Below are 20,101 nucleotides of genomic sequence, written 5' to 3'. Positions count from 1 at the left end.
ATCATATAAATTTTGTTCATTTAAGTGTTGATACACTGAACAATTAACCTAGTTTGTCTTCGCAAGCGGAACATATGTTATTGTGAGCGCTTGTAGTGAACACTACATCCTTAATCAAATATGATAGATGAAGTCTCGTAGTTTTCATGTAATGTCGTTTAGAAAAGAATGCTTGAAAATTCTTCCGTTGACGATGGTTTACTTGTATTCACAACGTTCTAGACTCGGACGAATTATACAGTAAGAGCCTGACACATTGCATATACACTGGTCGGTCTACTGTTGATGACCGCATGTTGACCTATAGAAGTCTTTTGATTTTTGTTTGTCTTTTGGTTGCGTGTTCGTGGACCTATACCACACATCTCCATTACTTTCGTTCAACCCAATCTCACCCCATCCAATCTCAAAATTAATGAATTTACCTCTTCCGCACCTGTCTTGAAATTATTAATGTATAATAGATTCCACCACCACGTATCTTTACAGTACTTCTTTTCGAAGCCATCGGTTGACCACATGGGTCCGCTTCCCAGATATTTAGAGATACATATCTGCACCATCATAATTAACATATATGGAGGGGTTAACCTGTTATACGGTAAAAAAAAATTGATCTCTTGTTGACAACATCAGTTGATCAAATGTATGTTTTAAAAAGATTTAAGTGTTGTACATACTATGTTATTGAATTAATATATTCCAACAGTACATTGCCGCGATATATCCTTTTTACTCTGATGCGGCGCAAAGCAGTCACCAATCAATCAATCAATCACAAACAGTACATGTACAAAAAACATAATAACCACAATAATAATGATGGCAATAACATGACTAAATATACATACATCGAAACAACTTTTTTGAAAGGTTTACGGTCACCATCTCTAAGATTTTGTAATACCACAATGGACGTCAGACCTGTAAATTACCGATTGTGTCCTATTCCCGATTATCACATTCTGACTGATTGTCAATTTGTATGACGGATAATGCAAACATATAACCTGTAAAAGTTAAAGAGCGGAAACGCTTTTGTACATATGCACAGGAATAGCTAAGTTGAACTGAGCTTTTGACCCTGAATTTCAATATACATTTATCTTCCTCGTACGCGACACATCTTCTTGTATTGGTGAATAATCTACCAACTTTTAAAATCAAATTCCAAGGGCTTTTAAAATTGTAGAACGAAACGATTTATTTTTAAAATGTGCACAACTTATAGTTTTTGACAATGACTTTCAATGTACGGATTTCTGCCATGTACGAGACATGCCTTGCAATAGTGGACTGGTGAGTAATCCTGTCAATTTCCTTTTATGAACTCAAATGGGCTTTAATGGTAGAAAACAAAAACAATGTGTGACGGACAGAATGATGAACGGACGGACGGACAGATAGACACACTTTGTATTGTAGGTCTCCTTCGATTAAGAACAAACAATAAAATTCATTATATTCAATGAAAAATGCATTCATCACCAACATTCGATCACAAATTATCATACTATGCAAATATATAATAAAATATTTAATTGTGGTACCTTCAAAACAATCAATATATGTATGTCTACATATACCATTTAATTTAGATGTATTACTTAGTGAGAAATATTAGTAAATATGCTTGGCAATCAGTAAATGAGCATAAACTTCCAAACGATCATATGATTTTTTGAGTTGACGGATAAAACATTTGATGTTATTTCTTACCTCCAAAACCGATGAAAATAAAACATAAACCAATTCAGTTTGCCTTTTTGCTTCTTCAGTTGATTTAGAACTACGTATGTTAGTAAGGTACCACTAAAATAATGTAAATGTACTAAATGTAATTACAGATCTTTTTTCAACTAAACTGACACTTTTAAGAAAATGAAACATTCAAGTTGGAATAAATGTCCTAAGCTTATTCATTTTTATTAATGGCATTCGTGTCTTTTTGAAGCATGCACTGTACATTTTTTCTTTATTTTTGCAATGATTCATCTGTCGATTTACACAGATGACGACGGAATTGTTCTTATTGTCGTAACCACATTCCCGTCATCTTTTCCTCGAATGAGACCTACCGAAATAAATTTATAACTGGGTTTGTACTTACATGAGCAATGCGAATGGTGTCACTAGTGGAACAGGATCTGATTACCCTTCCAGAGCACCTGAGATCACCCACGTTTTTTAGTGTCGCTTGTGTTGCTTTGTCCGTAGTTTTCTATGTTGTGATTTGTTTATTGTTGTTTGTCCTTTGGTCGTTTTTCGGTTTTTGCAAAAGCATTTTCATCTTATGAGTTTGACTATCCCTTTTGTATCTGTCGCCTCTCTTTTACACCTGGTTTCAATGATTTTAAAACTACAAACAAAGTCACTTTGGTATTCAAATAGTAATATTATTTTATATGTTTGTTGTTTAAATATTTTGCTTTTTTATTGTTTCCCCCATCTTATCTTATTAATTATTTCTACATTCATTTTGAGATACCTTACGTACCTTAAAGCGAAGAAGGTATCTACTGATACCTCAGCATTGATAATTGCCATGAAGGTTTTTCTCTTTATCAGTGCTCCATAAAGCGTACCAATATTACCTGTAATTGCGAAGCAATGAAAATACATCTGTATTATTACAATTAGATAAAGAAAGGTAACATGATAAAATATATTATTCAAATAGGAAAAGTAATAACTTCAGGATAATTTGAAAAAAAGGTTTTTTTTCTATGAAATATATAGCAGCGTTATTTTCGTGGTGTCAAACACTTTTGATCTCCGACTCTATCATAACATTTATTACATCGGTGGAAAATTGGACGATTCCCGTGTAATGTATCTGATTAATGTACACTTGTGTAAATCTCAACAACAAAACAAGTGGCTTTTTTTTTTGGTTTTAGCAGAAAACAAATGCTTCAATCATATAAAATATGCACGTGAAGCAACTATGTTATGTTAAAACAATTTAGATTATAACTATAACGATAATATGTATTTGCTAATTTAAAACTTCTCAGTTTATGGTGAGACACATAACAAGGGAAATAAAATAACTGAAGACTATAATGGGAAATAAATATAGATAAAAGGAACAGCAATTTTATTTTCATCTTGAAAGTTGGTTGAAGGTCATTTCAAATGTCAATAATAAGGGAAAACAGACCAGTTTGTGTATTTTGTGTATTTTATGTTAGACGTTTATATTTATATATAAGTCTGAAAATTAAACCCAACAGTGTAAGAATTAGATTTTTATGCTGACAATATATATATTTATTGGTTTTCTCGTTTGAATGGTTTTACACTTTTATTTTCAATCTCATCTAGATTGTGGAACATAAAAATCCCGTAAAACAAATTTTTGGAGTTTAGGTTATAGGTTTAACAAAGAGATGTGGTATCTATATGCACCTGTCCTAAGTCAGGAGCCTGTTGTTCAGTGGTTTTCGTTTGTTGGTGTGGTTCATAAGTGTTTCTCGTTTTTTGTGTAGATCAGACCGTTGGTTTTCCTGTTTGAATTGTTTTACACTAGTCATTTTTGGGCCCTTTATAGCTTGCTGTGTGGTGTGAGCCAAGGCTCCGTGTTGAAGACCGTACTTTGACCTATAATGCTTTACTTTTATAAATTGTGACTTGGATGGAGAGTTGTCTCATTGGCACTCATACCACATCTTCTTATACCTACAACTAGAAACTTACCTACTGAGTACAAGCCAAACCCGTATGTATGTCCTAGAATAACCCAACTCATGCTGATAAACCGTATACCGTTGACAGCGGTTAGCGTGCCAGAACCTTGGTTTGTACTCAATATCTTAGCTCCATTTGTGTACACAGAAAATGACAGCAGTAACTTTCCAAGAAATCCTGAAACACATTTAGTACAAAAATGCTGAATTTATATTTTTTTGTGTAAGGACGGATAATGTGAAGTTGTGCGTCAAGTAGAGATAATTATGCCGCATGTCCGTTACTTATACTAAGCACTTTATACATTGTTTTGATATAATATTGGTAGGTTTTTTTCACTGATTGAATGGAAGCCAATCACTGAGAGATTAATGTATGCCACATTTCACACAACAATCCTTAAATCACTCTATATGCACCGACCAACGATGCTACAGACGAAACAAAACAAAGCTTCATAGAACAGCTAGATAGAGTCATAGCAGGAACACCTAAACATGACATCCTCTTAGTAATGGGAGACTTTAATGCAAAGGTTTGGATGAACAATGAAGGTCATGAGAACATCATGGGAAAGCATGGAATAGGAAGAAGGAATGAAAATGGAGAAAACCTCCTTGATATTTGTCAAAGGAACAACTTAGTCATTACTGGCACAATCTTTCCACATAAACACAAAGTAACATGGATATCACCGAAGAAGAAAACAGAAAAATCAAATAGACCATATCCTAGTTACTAGACAACACAGAACTTCAATACTGGACATAAGGGCAATGAGAGGAGCAGACATTGGCAGCGATCACGAACTCCTCAAATGCACATTAAGAATAAAACTTAAGAAACACAAAATAGTAACAGATACTACAAGGAAGAGATTCGATACCACCAAACTACAACGTCCAGAAGTAAGAAAAAGCATTTTCAATTGAGCTAAAGAACAAGTTCCAACTCTTAGACGAACTAGAGGACATAGAAACATTCTGGGAAGGAATAACAAAGTGCTATAAAGAAACAGCAACTAATACCATAGGTTTCAAAGAGCGTGGGCATAAGCCTTGGAGTCATGGAAACTTGTTGACGAGAGAAGACAACTAAAGGAAAAAACTAACAACAGTAGATCTGATCGAGTTAAGAACAGTTTAAATGTCAAGTAAAGGGACAAAGACACGGAGGTTAAGAAAAGTATGAGAAATGACAAAAGGCAATGGAAAGACAACTTAATTGAAGAATCAGAAAAAGCAGTAAGCAATGGTATGATGAAAACAGTATATGAAGTTACAAGACCAATTTACAATGAAAAACAGAAACCACCTCAAGTCATCAAAGACAAGTCTAGAAATCTATTATCTAACCATGACGAAAAACTTAAAAGATGGAAAGAACACTTTCAAGAAGTCTTGAACCGACCTGAACCGGAAATACCATTTCACATCAATTTAAACTATGAAATCGAGGAAAGAGAGATAGATACTGGTCCAATCAGGAAAGAGGAAATTACAAAAGCATTGAAAAGATTGAAAATGAGAAGTCAGGAGGCATAGATGGCATAACAGCTGAGATACTAAAAGCAGATACAATAACAACCACTACATATTTGCTTAAGCTTTACAATATGTCATGGATTGGAGATGAAATACCAAAGGAGTGGAGTAAAGGTCTTATTGTTAAAATAGTAAAGAAAAGAGATCGAACATGTTGCGATAACTACAGAGGCATAACACTACTTTCTGTGCCAAGTAAGGTATTCACAAAAATCATCATCCAAAGAATACAGGAAGGAATAGATGAAGAGCTAAGACAAGAACAAGCTGGCTTCAGAAGGGGGAAAAGCACTACCGAACACATTAAACAATGTTCTGAAATGAATGCTCCTTTATACATCAACTTTGTAGACTTTGAAAAGTTGTTTGATTCCATCCACAGGGAAAGCTTATTGCCCATCTTAAAAGCTTACCACATCCCATACAAACTCATCACAATTTTAAAACTATTTTACGATCCATTTGAGTTTGCAGTCATAGACGAAGGAATACAGTCGGAATGGTTTAAAGTAAAAACAAGGATGCATGATGTCTGGCTTCTTATTTTTGTTAGCCATTGACCATGTCATGAAGCAAACAATTGGATGTCGATACCTTCACTTACCTAGGAGGAATAGTTACAGCAAAAGGTGGCTGTGACGATGACATGGACAACAGGTTCAAGAAAGTTAAAGGCCAATTCAGCAGGTTAAGAAAAATATGGAGATCATCAGTACTGTCATTTAAAACAAAGGTTAGGTTATTTAACAGCTTAGTCATATCAGTCCTACTGTATGGATGTGAAACCTGGAAAACAACTGAACAAGACAAAAAGAAATTGAACACCTTCCAAAATAGATGTCTGAGACAGATACTGAAAATAAGATGGCCCAATACTTTATCAAACGAAAACTTCCACATAAGAGCTGGAACAAAGAAGCTAAGTGATGACATAATATAACGGCGTTAGAGATAGATTGGCCATGTACTAAGGATGGATGCCAACAGTATATGTTCAGTTGCACTGACATGGAAACCAGAGGGAAAAAGGAAAGTTGGGCGTCCCAAAACCACCTGGAGACGGACTGTAGAGACAGAACGAACATCACTCGGATGGAACAGCTGGGCTACAACAAGAACAGCAGCTAAAGACCGTGTGAAATGGAAAAAATTATCAGAGCCTAAAATGCCGACCGGCATGAAGAGGATAGGTGAGGTGAGGTGAGGTTTTTTTCTTACTAACCAAGTGCTTACACGGAAAAAAGAATTAATGAAAAAAATATGAAGATGTCAAGAAAGGAGTAATTTTCTTTTTTTACACTTTTCAAAAGATAATCAAACCAAAATAATGAAAAGTAAATATAACAAACTACACTGTGCATTGTTGCTTTTTAAGGACAACAGTCATTCTGTAATATTTTATCCGTTTGTTGGGGTGAGCGAAACACAAATCAGGTCTACCAAATAAGTATAGATGACATCGTTGTTATTTTTAACGATCTTTAATAGATAGGTTGTGTTTATATATAAATTGACTAAAATGAATAAAAAAAGAATAGTTCGTTACCATTTAAAATAAGGGGGAAATTAATTGTAGCATTGAGTTTCAGTGAAATTTCTTGTTCGTGTATGTTTTTGAAAACAAAACAAAAATGCGTTTTTTTTTTATTAAAGTCGGGAGCAAAACTGTTTCTCCCGAGAAAAAACCCTCAAAAGATGAATGGTCGGTACCTAAGGATATTATACCTGGTTTGTACTGAGTTGTGGACGGATCTTCAACTGACATTGACCTATCCGGCTCTTTAAATTGATATTTACGCTCTTGGCCAGATAAATCTTTGATTGGTCCATTTTTTTCGCCTTCATATCCGTTATTAACATGCCCATTACCCGCTGAATCATATGTCGTGTCATGTCCATCGAAAAGATCCCAACTGTTTTTCTTTGGTTGTAGCATGTGTTGAATTATAACATCGTACATGGTTGCTATGATCACAAGTCCAACTAGTACACTTATTATAATACTATAAATGAATTGTTTCCATATTAACTTAATCATAACAAATTATTTGTATTCAATTCCTTAATGCCTACTTATAATACCAATGCTTTGTCTGCAACACGTGATTGTTGAATAACCTTGGAAAGCAAAATATGTTAAACGATTGAGAGTACAAAAAAAAAAAGATTTTATTAGAAATTCAAAAAGCTTCTTTTGTCAACTATGTCTGAGCGAATTTGCAACTATATTTCAGTACTATATATAATACTAAACTCGTTAACTGAAAATTTACACACATTTAAATCCACTATTTTAACATGCGAATTCCAAAGACAGGTGACCACTAGGTTGCTTGTACGTACAATTGGAGACTGATAGTCCGAAAGCAGCATGAACCACTGAACTACAGGTTCTTGACTCGAGACAGGCAAATAAAGAATGTGGCGGGGTTAATGCTGATTTTTTATGTGCAAAAGATGTGTTTATGAAATATTCAGTAATATGTACGTTCACGACAAAAAGTGAAAGCCCTTAAGAGCATAAAAATCCTAAAGCCGAAACAGAACATCTTTGTCTCAGGAAATTTAAACCTTAGTTTCAACACAATTACAAAATTTAGGAGCTAGAAATCAACATTCCACATATATTAGATATCAAACATGCTTATAACAGAACACTGGCTTATGTGCTAATATCGAAGTCGATCGTCAGCGGAACTAGACTAGTTGATGGGGAATCCGGTATCGTACAAATTTCTTTGCGCACAACACGAATTTCTCAAAAGCAAAAGATATAAATCGAAACCAAATGTTTATAATTTAAAGAAAGCTCTTAGATGCTTAGTACTTAAATCCACCTCAAAGGGATTATCATTAACCTTAGTCTTATGCTTTCTCTATATTTCATAAGTTTAGTATTGTACTAAAAATTTATTTTAGTATCTTCTGTTTTTTGTTTTTGTTTTTTTTTGTGCCGATCTGATGAGTCACGCTCTTTTTGACAAAGGAGAAGGTCCGGTAAGGGCTAGTTTTGGGCTAAAATTCGAAGTACATCTGATGAAAGATTTTTGACATTTTTTAAACACTTAAGCGTCTACTTCAGTCGATTCAATTAGTTTATGTAAAAGATTTAAACTGATTTGGTCATTAAAGACGCTCAAATTCAAGCTTCAATATGAAAAATCTATTAAATATGCCATAAAACGTCAATTTTTATATGGTTTTTGTCTAAAATGTGAGTGGCCGCATTTGTGTTCAGCCTCAACCTTTATATATGTTATGTATTATCATCAAATACAGCATATATTTGAATATTATGACTGAACACAAATGTGGCTACTGCCATTTTAGACAAAAAACCTCTTAAAATTTGCACAAATGCTAAAATTGTGAAGTTTTCAGTAATTTTGCATGAATTTGTGATACTAGTACCTGATGCATGTGCATTGTATTGTGAATAACATCCCATATTTATATGACTAAAGTATTCTACTTTCCAATAAATAGCTAAAAGTTTACATTTCAACAATTTTGTAAAAATGCTATATTTTGAGGCCAAAAAGGGGCCTTACTGGGCCTTCTCCTTTCTGATTTGTTCTTATCTTATGCTGTTACATGTACACCATTGTCCCAGGTAATGGGATGGTTACGCGCTCTGAAACGGTATGGGTTTTTCTCATTGTTAAAGGCCGTTGGTGACTATACTTGTAAACATCCAGGTCATTTAGTATCGGTGATAAGTTGTCTGATCATACATCAGCTCCTTATTTCGCGGAAAGCACAAAATGTAATTATAATTTCAAAATAGAAAAATCTAATTAAGCATTTTAGACGTGTTGAAACTGCTGATATATTGATTTCAAAAAATATAAAAAATACTGAGTTAAAATGTGTAAAATTAAACTTTGAGATGTTTATGTACTTCTAAAACATACACATTTCCAAAAAAGACAAAACGTTTTGAATATTGCAAATACCTACAATGCTATTCTTGCTCTAAAATCAATAGGTTGGTCAGGTTTCTTGCAATCTCCGCCAGTTGCAAATACTGTGTTATTTGACAGCCTAGGTAACACTGAAAACAAATACAAAAACTGTCTAGTGTTATTGTAAATGTATGATATTTCATTTTAGGGTGTTAACGATTATTGCTAAAACTTATAAGTATGTAAAGGACATCATTTTCTCGGAGAATCAATGTCTTCAACTAGCGGAACAATATTTCTGTTAACCGTTTCATATCGACAGCCCCGTTGATGCCGCCGTAACGTAATCTTCATGCATGTGTACGGGAGGAAACATATCTGGGACACTTTTCACAAAAAATCTTACGATTAAAATTGATCGTAAGTTATACTGAAATGTTCATGACTTACGAGTATTTTTACTCGTAAGATTTTTTGTGAAAAGAGCCCCTGACTCCCGGCCAGGTCCAACCAAAGTCTTAAAAATACGTATCTAATACCAAAATGCATGTGATATTTAGGAGTAAGCAAAGTCTAGTAGGGTTGAAGTGTGAATAATATGTTGGGGTTTGGTGACATGTCTTCATGCGTACTATTACCCAGTGAACTAGCTCGTTAAAATTCGACTCAAAGTGTCGGTCTTGCACAAAGCAGTTTTATAATCATATCACATGTTCACGTCTTGATGTGCATGATTTATTTGCCACTGGACGTAAAACATCAATCCACCCATCCATCCTTTCTACAGCACTTGTGTTCACCCATGTTTATATCAGGTTTAGTGCCGCTCGTATTTTAGTTTTTTATTCTTCTTCGATGTATCTGTCTGCATGCCTCATTGCTATCTTCTTTCACTTTTATATAAAAAAAAAAACAAGATGGCGGAAACGTAAGGGTAAATGCTTCGGTCAAAACACGGGTTAATCCTCTCCCTTTTTTCATTAACGATATATAGTTATGAAAATTTGTACATATTAAAACAAACCGCATGTATGCATGCAATTTTTTATTCCTCATTTGCTCAATCTTTAGAAAGAAGGAATAGTTGTCTCCTGACATAAAAAAAAATATATACCTACCGGAGTTTAAAAGATTTTGTATATCTGAAATGGAGCAAGTATTCGGCACACACATCCCAACTCTAAGTTCCATTCCTTTTGCTTTCGTTAACTGAAATACAATCATTTACAGTAAAGAAATGTACTGCTATGTATTATTTTCAAAAATTAGAAAAAAGAGAAATTCGTAACAGGAAGAACTTCTCCCTCTATTGCTGTGAATCTTTTAAACACATGTGCTCTATCTATGGTATGTCATCCTCTTAATTACTTCCATTTAATTTTAATACAAACTGATTGTTTGAAGGTACAATGTTTTAATATTGAAGCTGAACTGAAATTCAGTTGTCTACTAGACAAAGATGTTGCCTCCGCTTTTTGCATGATTTTAGTTCCACAAACATTCAATTTGGATTTAGGAAACATTGATGTTGAAATACAACTTGAACTGGATAAGTCTTAAAGACACATTTGAAGCCCGCCAAAAAAGGTAAAATATTCTGTCATTTATGGAAATTGAAAGTCAATCAAAATAATGAAAATATGCAGAATCTTAATATATGTTTTATGCCCAGCATAATATAAAAGTGCTAGCTTGATAACTATAAAGTCAGCCGGACACACCACGTATCCTGCATAAATAATTTCACTACAAATGACAAAGTTAAACATTTTGTCATTTGTGGGAAGTTAGAAGAAAACCAAAATCCTGTGAATATGCATACCTTTTATATACGTTCATACATCTACCATAATATTTTATTTTGTAACAGTATAAAGTTCAATAAACTTATTTTAAAGAAAAACAAATGCTAGTTTGAAAACTGTAAGAGTAAATAGCCGGACAAAGCATGCACCATGCATGCTTAACTTGCCCCAAAAAATGACAAAGTTCAACATTCTTTTGGAAATTTTAAAGAAATCAAAATCCTGATAATAATATGCACACCATTAGTATATGTACTAACACCTTACTAAATATAAAGTATACCAACTGTGCATGTATACTGACAGTTCAAACCATGCAACCCATATATGACAGACAGATAGACGGACAACGGTTAAAAGAAACTGTTTACAGCAAAAAACTCTTGTTGTTATTTCAAACATCAACAACGTACGCCACGTGTTTTGTATGTAATAATGAACTGTTATTTTCAGTAATCTCTTTATGTATTATAAAAAGCTGCATAACTTTGGAAAATCTTAGAATGAAAGTTAAAGTGTTTTATAATATTCTAAATATAAAAATCATTATTTACTGGATTGGAAATAGAAGAAACATAAAACTTGGCTGCACAGAATTCTCCGTGGAATTCATCAGCTGTTACACCAATGCATTCGTCATAATCACCAAGCCAGGCAAATTGTCCACCAAGTAAACCTGCAGGAGGCTTTCCCAAAGCATCCAACACTGAAAACAAACACTGTACCAAGTATATTCATATTAAATAAGTATACATCAGTTTACCTCTCTTGCTAATCGTTACAGACATTTCAGGTCTGTGAACAGGTACATTTTCATATCACCTGTAACGTAATATATCATCTGTACGAACAAGTCTTTGTGCAAGTAAGTTACATATTTATAAAAAAAAAACATGTGAAGAGCGATCATTTGATACATGTGGAATAATACATGCACTTGATATAAATTTTTTCTTATTATTTTTCTATTCATTTTAATATACGAGGGTTGGATTGTGTTAACAGAATAGACAAAAATGGGCAATGAAAAAACAAATAAAAATGAATGTTTTTTTTTTAATATAAAGAATAGAAAATAATGTGCGAACAAAATTGAGAAATCTACATATTTATTTTTTAATCAGAAAAGAAAAACCCCAAATCCCCCACAATTTCAGACCCTTTTGCATGAAAGATAAAGTTTCAGGGTCAGACATGTCTTGTCACATATATGTCAACCGACGTATACAAATTACTAAATAATCCATATTGTATCAAAAAGGAAGGGACTTATAAAATTACGGAATTATGACTCCGACAGATGGAACATATTCCCATGAAGCAAGTGTTCCGTAACAGTCACCCAATCTGAATGAAAGAAGATGTGGGTTGTAGGCCAATGAGCTCATAACGCAACGACACAAATACTGAAATACGTCTACAGGACAACCGATAATGTTTTGATAATACGCAAGTGTCTATGTTATTTGTCAAAATATAACGTTTCTCAGTGTGTCACTCTAGAAAATTTGTGTAGAATATTAATAGATCAGAGATCTGCCACCAAAACCAAATGTCCTACATGAAAAACATATATATAATAAAGAACAACCATTTACCATGCTCCTAAAATATGACACAAATGACAATGTGGTGGTTAAACTATTTTATTTTAGATCTCAACTCTTCCCCGTTAATATCGATCTGTGGAACATGCAATTAATTTTAAAAGTTCATACAGGAAAAAGCACAGTAATCAACGCGTACAGTGATAAACACCTCGTACCAAGTTACTTAGATACCACTCAAAGTACTTTAGCTGGTGATCAGATAGTGTACCGTCCTTCACTTTCATATTGATGGCTGTACAATGGAAAATTTCATACAGAAAGGTGTGTTTCTTATCGTGAATCGTCAAGATATAAAAAAAAATCCATTTTACTATTTAGTAACCCGTGGTGCATTGGTAACCGTTTTAAATGCACATCTGTATCAAATCATGATAGGAAACAAAACTCAAATGATGGTAAAATTTGGTATCAACTGAACTTTTGTCTATCATTATTGGTCATGGTGTTTTCTATTTTCCCTCGAAGTGAGGATTTCGATTGCCCCTCTTTTCAATCTAGATTTATTTAAAGGTATTCAGATGATAAAAGTAAATTTCACATTTGACAAGTTATAATCAAGTTTGTGTGATTTGTAAAATGTCTTGTTTTTCCTTGTCTTGTATCGACATATATTAAGTATTGTAAATTTGGGCTGGAAAAGTATGTACACATCCATGAAAAATCTTTGTTTTGGTGAAATTACGTAAAAAGCTAAAAGAAAACTTTTCTTATTTAATTTTTAGTTTCTTGGCTGTGCAGGATGTTTCCACAAAGGGAATAAAAAAATATAACACAAATGTTTATTTAACTTATTATGAAGACATTTATCATGCAGATGTCATAACATTGAAAATCTTGTCTTATTTATTTTCATCTCTTGATTTAATGCATTTTCCCATATCATGTGCAACTTTAAAGTATTTCTAAAGCAAATCGTTTTCTTGGACCAAAATCGGCCCTACTCGGACAAACGTATTTATTCTGGGTGATACATGTATGAAACATTTCTCATTTTAGTTCTGAGTAAAATAACATGTTTGACCTGAAGCTAAGGCTAATAAAACAAAGTCATGCTTCACATTTAAGGTATGGGTTATACAACATGTTTCAAAATTACTTATGGATCATCAAACATGTTTCACATTTAAGTTGTGGATCATATAGCATGTTTCACATTTAAGTTATGGATCATATAACATGTTTCACATTTAAGTTATGAGTTATTACACCAGACATAAATCTCAACCGTTGGCAAAAATCACTCAAAAATAAATTAATGGTCTAGCAAAACATGACTTAAGATTAAAGAAATGGTATATTTCGCCGGGATTAATTACTTCTATTGTCCATTGCGCTGGCATTCTACATGTACTTACTTCGCATAGCCCATTTTTTTCCTCCAAATAATCCCCCAAGAATACTTTGTGTATGGTTCAAGCAGAGTGCATTCACTTTAAGTAAGGGTGGGGTTGAACTGGTTATCACTGGAGAATTAGAAGGAGTCACTGTTACGGGTAGAACTGTTGTTGCCATTGACTCTGTGGTTACGGGAACAGTTGGTGTTTCCTTTGCAAGTGTGGTATCACTTTGTGTAGGAGTTGCATAAACCGTTGTAGGCAAAGAATTAATATCTGTGTTCTGGTTTAAAGTCGAAGTGGCATTAAAACCATAAACATTAGTGGTATGTCCAATTACAACACTATCAGATAGTTCTGAAAACTTGTACAACTCATCTGAAAATGTCTGAAGATTGTCTAATATGTTCCGTACATTCAGTGCTTTATTCATTGCATTAATATCTTGAAATAAAGCCGTCTGGTTTACATGCCGTGAATATCCTTTCAATGTTTGATAACTGTTTTGTATTATGTTATAATAATTATCCTCTGAAGCAACTGAACATTTGAGTAGTAGTAATAGGAAACAGTAGACATTCACCTGTGCCATTGTGTTGTACAGCTCGATGAAATCAACTGGGACTTTTTCAATCAATTCCAAGATAATATACCCTGCTACTCGAGATTTTTGCAATATATTGGTAGAAAAACACGTCCCATATTTTCACTGGACTAGGTAAATACCAAATTTGTCATCGCCAATGTTATCTCCTTTTTTATAAGATATTACAAAGTGTACTTTGAATCTTTATTTATATTCAGCGTGATCCTTTTGGTATGTGTTATTTGATACCATGCAACGGGGACATTTTATGTTCAAGCCTTGTTTATGTATAAGTTAAAAAAATAATCATACTCACTTATTCTTTAGAAATATCTTAGGTCGAAGCAAAATCTAAAATATTATTATATTTGAAGTATTAATTTAAAAACTTTAGACAATAAAACAGAAGTTCAAATAAATGCTTTTGTAAGGAAAAATAACCAAAAAAATTTCGATATTAATGATTGAACATGCATGCGTATTTACACTGATGTGTTTTAAGATTGATTGATTGATACTTGCTGACCGTCCAGTGGCAAAATGTTTCAGGCACATTTATAAGGCATGAGAGAAATGTGGTCATTGGTCAAAAGAACGACACAAAAACATACACACTCTTAATAAATAGAGATAGCTACTATATCTGTATATTAATAAACTGAGACGTGGACTCATTCGAAAAGGACAACAACTGGACGAAGTTGTTTGAATTTAAGTTAAAAAAAATGTTGTGAATGCATTAAACAGAGGCTTTCATCAAAGATCATCGTCCTGAACATGCATGAAATATTTGCCACTGGACGTTGAGCAACATACAATCAATCATAAAAGATCTGCCATTAATATAAAATTCCGTTAAAAGACGAAACACATTGCAATATAATTGAGGTCAACCATGGACAAGGTTCATTGCTTAGGACATGGACATAAGGCGGGTCGGACTAGATTTTTGTAGCACCTCTTCTATATCTCACCAGTCATTGTGAAATATAAAAACGCACATAAACATTTCGTTGGTATTTGTTTCGTTGGGTTGCTATCGATTTGACTTTTCTCTAGTAACGTCTCCTTTTATTCATATGATTGAACATACAATAACAAGTAGTTTAGAAAAAGCACCTTACAATATAATATCGGAATAATAGACTTTGAAGCACTTGTACATGTAGCATACTACTGAGCTGATGATTAGCCACGGGGATTAGCTGTCCACCAGCAGCGGTATCGACCAATTGTAAGAAAAAGAAAATAACACTATTTATATTGGTGCGTCTGAAGCTAGTTAACGTTAAAATGTGGTATACCACGAACCGCAGTACCAATACAGATTTCCAAATATGGTTTATCTACATTTATTAAAGATTGTTGTCTGAGTAAATAAATAATAATGATACATCGGAGATTACAAATGACCTCAACACTGGACATCATCACTGTCATAAGTTTGATAAGTGAATAACATAATTTACACAAAGAAAAAAATACACACTGACAACGCATTTAAATATACCATTGAAAGTTTATTATTTTGGTTGTACTTCTTTACCCGTTACCAGGGTAAGATTGATTGGTCCGTTACCCCAAACTGCGAGCACGAATTCACTTACGCAATGGTCTATCACTCAGCCAACAGTCAATTACAGACAATATGTTATACTCATTCAATCATACCGTAATGGTTGTCTGCTTTATTAACCTTTAGCTATGTAAAATACTTTTAATGGGGTTTATTTTAAACACGATGTATACATATAAAATATATTCCAATATAGAGGTTGATAAGAACAACAATCCATCTCATTGACATATTTAGTCATTAAATGTATTATTGAAAGAATCAAAGGAAAGCGACTGTTATACAAATTTGAAGGAATCTAAATATTTAGAATTCAAATGTTTAGTACAAAACACCAAGTGTGTAAACATATAAAACTGTTAACTTAGGAAATAAAATGAAAACTAATAAATGCACTTATCATTTGGCATTGCTTGATATAAAAATTAAGTCGCTTAATTAAAAAAATAATAAAGGTAAAAAATCTCTCACGGGTGATGTAATATACAGTAATGGTAATATTATAATATAGAGCAAACAAGTATTCTTAATAACTATCCAGCAAAATGTATATTACATATTTGTGGTCGCTATGTATAAAGGCATGTATTATAATACTGTGGTCGCTATGTAAAAAGGCATGTATTACAGTATTGTGGACAATATGTAAAAAGGCTTGCATTACAGTACTGTTGTCGATATGTAAGATGACATGTATTACAGTACTGTGACCAATATGTAAGAAGGCATGTAGTACAGTACTGTGGCCGATATGTAAGAAGATGTGTATTGCAGTATTGTGGCCGATATGAAAGAAGGCATATATTACAGTGCTGCGGCCGATATATAAGAAGGCATCTATTTCAGTACTGTGGCCAATATGTTTAATTGCAACCTCTAATTGTCGTTGTCTGGACCATGTGGACAGTGCATTTCTTGCAATTTTTTCATACCCCTTCCCAATTTATTTCTTCATGTTTAATGCATTAAATAGCATGTAGGTGGATGAAAATACACTGTTAAAAAATCATGAATGTTTCGATAAAGTGGTGATTTTGTCCAATTTAGATATCCCTTTTTCATAAGAAATCTACTCTACTCGCGTAGTGGTATTAACCATATGTGGATTCTAAAATACTCTAAAGAACTTCTGGATAATTTTATATCTCGATCTTTCTCTGAAATTAATTCTATCAAAACTTTTGATTTTTCAACCCTGTATACCACCATTCCCCATGTGAAATTGAAAAATCGTCTAAAAGAAATAATCCACAATGCTTTTCAATATAAAAATGATAGCATACGCTCTAAACTTATTACTTTGGGATACCATACGGCATATTTTGTCAATAGTGAACAAAAAGGTAAAACATTCTTCACAGAGGAACAAGTGATCAGTATGCTAAAGTTTCTTATTGACAACATATTTATTGAATTTGGAGGTAGACTTTTTCAACAAATTGTCGGCATTCCTATGGGAACGAACTGTGTGCCTCTCCTTGCCGACCTCTTCTTATTTCCATATGAGTCGGAGTTCCTTCAGACACTTGTCAAAAACAAGAAGATCAAAGAAGCCAGATCAATTGAATTCACATTCAGATATATTGATGATGTTCTTTCTATTTGCAATCAAGACTTTTCTGATTTGGTTCCATTAATATATCCTCCAGAATTAGAAATTAAAGAAACAACAGACACGCCTCAGTTTTAGACTTATACCTCGAATTTGACATAAGCGGTCATCTCAGTACCAGAATCTATGACAAACGAGACGATTATTAATTTTGAAATTATCAATTTCCCACACCTTAGTAGCAATATACCAACTTCACCTGCATATGGGATATTCATTTCCCAACTCATTCGGTATTCAAGAGCTTGCAGTTGCTACTCAGACTTTATAAAACGTCAGCAGTGTCTGAGCAGAAAATTGATGAACCAGGGTTATGTCAAAGAACGTCTAGTACTTTTTCGAAAAAAGTTCATCGGAAGATACCAAGACCTTGTTGATAAATATCCGTATCAACTTCACAAATAATACATGATGGTCTTGAAGTATAGATGCAAGGTACTACTGACGTTGTTTGTCATCTTAATTACGTGTTATAGTGTTCTTTTATTTGTCTTTGTAAATTATTAACCTTTACTGTTTAGTCCATTTTTTGTAATATCCTTTTAGCGTGGCTCGGTACTTATACATCCCACCATTGTGTTATTGTGAAATGGTCATTTTTTGTATTCTTATCTTTCCTTTTTGTTTATATGCTTTGTCTATATGCCTTTTTGTTTTTCTTTGTTGACATATTTGTTTTTTATAGTGATTAAGATTATAACACAATGTTGACTGCTGTGCCCCTATTTTTTGAAATTTATACCTTTTATGTCTGTTTATTTTGTTCACACATTGTTGTCAATATAATGGAATTTTATGCGACTGTCATACAAGTAAGAAGTTTAGCTAGCTATAAAACCAGGTTTAATCTACCATTTTCTACATGAGGACCTGTACCAAGTCAGGAATATGACAGTTGTTTTCCATTCGTTTGATGTGTTTGAGCTTTTAATTTTGCCATTTGAAAAGGGACTTTCCGTTTTGAATTTTCTTTGGAATTCGGTATTTTTGTACTTTCTACAGTTACAGCCAAACTTACTAACTAAATCTTTGCATCTATGAAAGAATTTGGTAAAGTTTTTAACTAATGTTGGTAACGAAATCACTGACTTAATAATTTACCAGTTATACATAAATAACGTTTATTGAAATATAAATGCGACTACAGACATGAGCATAGCGAACCTACAACGACACCGACAGATACATGTACCTTTAAGTTTTTTTAAAATCACCAATTTGATGTCCAACTAAATTCTGTATTCAGTGACAATACGATTCAATTTGTCGCTTCTAGTTTTCAGGCATTAAAGTTGATCTGAGGTCCCGTTAAAGTGACGAAAGATAACAAAGGGACATTCAAATGGTGTTATCAAAAAGATGGCGATTAGCGTAATTATATTTTATATCCCAGGAAAACACAGTCTTCTCGGGAATGTAGCGGACCTTCTCTACAAATTTGCTGCATCAATATATATTGTTTGCTCATCAGTCTGATCAACGGTCAACAAGTTCGTAATGGCGACCTTATGAAGGGATTACCTCAATCTTGGGACAACAAACCTCTGTTTGAGTCAACAGTTTGCTCTACAGAAAAATACGCTGTAATGGCATCAGGCTATACTTAAAGATAAACATACATGTAAAAAGTATTATGAGAGGGAGAAAGAGAGAAGTGGGGTCTACTGGCCCAAGATATAAAGAAATTTGCAAATTTTCTGATGACATCTTTAAGTTGTATTCTGGAATGGTCCTTCTTGGATAAAAAAAATAACATTAAAAATTTACATTGTCTTTCGTCCGTTGCTTTGCGGCAATGTTTGGTAATACACGCACCAGATGGATAACTGGTTCAACATAGATAACAGTGAAGGAACCTTTTGCCCCATTGGTGTCTCCTAATAGTGACAGCGCAACTTTTAACACTGTAGTGTTTACTGGCTATTCAAAGCAATTTTATCGGATGCTTCACCTAAATTCTATTCCAGAACAATGAACTGTTTTGTATTATTCTGTGAAACACATGCTAAATGCAAACCATTTCCATATTTCTATACAATGGTCTGGATTGGAGTTCTTCATTTCTGTATTCTAAAAATTGTTAGGCCACTTCTTCCATTCTTTATTTTTGTGTCCATTATTCTCTATTCTTTATACTGAAACACCCCTTTATTCTCCATTTTATACTTAAAGGACAAAATTTAAAGAAAAGAAAATAAGGAGATTCCTCTTATTTTCTATTCCTTAAATTTTGTCCTTTTTTTTTCTCTTTTCTCATTTTTTTTGGGGGGTCCTATATTCTCTATTTTTTACCAGTATTCTCTATTCTCTAAAACCCATCTTTACTCTCGTACATGTATAAACTTTTACTTATTTTATTGCTCATTTATTTTTAAGAAACTATTGTCCATCAACAATCGTCTATTATATTTTAGCTTTAAGTTTTGTCCAGAAATCTTA

At 33.3% G+C, this 20,101-nt stretch overlaps 1 protein-coding gene across 11 annotated transcripts in view; it reads right to left on the bottom strand.

Moving 5' to 3' along the window:
• The window catches only part of LOC127730293 (O-acyltransferase like protein-like), an 82,907-nt gene that overhangs the window by 37,284 nt on the left and 25,522 nt on the right, over nt 1-20,101 (bottom strand). The window contains exons 7-9 of one of the 11 annotated variants that reach the window (XM_052238614.1): nt 2,498-2,594; nt 1,720-1,812; nt 426-591 (exon numbers count right to left, since the gene is read on the bottom strand). The exons of 9 other annotated variants lie outside the window; for them this stretch is intronic. In XM_052238614.1, coding sequence (XP_052094574.1) covers nt 426-591; nt 1,720-1,812; nt 2,498-2,594 — 356 coding nt within the window. The remainder of the gene's footprint in view (nt 1-425; nt 592-1,719; nt 1,813-2,497; nt 2,595-20,101) is intronic. One more of the 11 variants, XM_052238613.1, reaches the window with a different exon arrangement.

The sequence above is a fragment of the Mytilus californianus genome, unplaced genomic scaffold (genome assembly GCF_021869535.1).
Source record: "Mytilus californianus isolate M0D057914Y unplaced genomic scaffold, xbMytCali1.0.p SCAF_2, whole genome shotgun sequence".
In the NCBI taxonomy this organism is placed as follows: domain Eukaryota; kingdom Metazoa; phylum Mollusca; class Bivalvia; order Mytilida; family Mytilidae; genus Mytilus; species Mytilus californianus.
The sequence above is the reverse complement of the archived record's forward strand: the minus strand, read 5'-3'. Positions and strand labels throughout refer to the sequence as shown.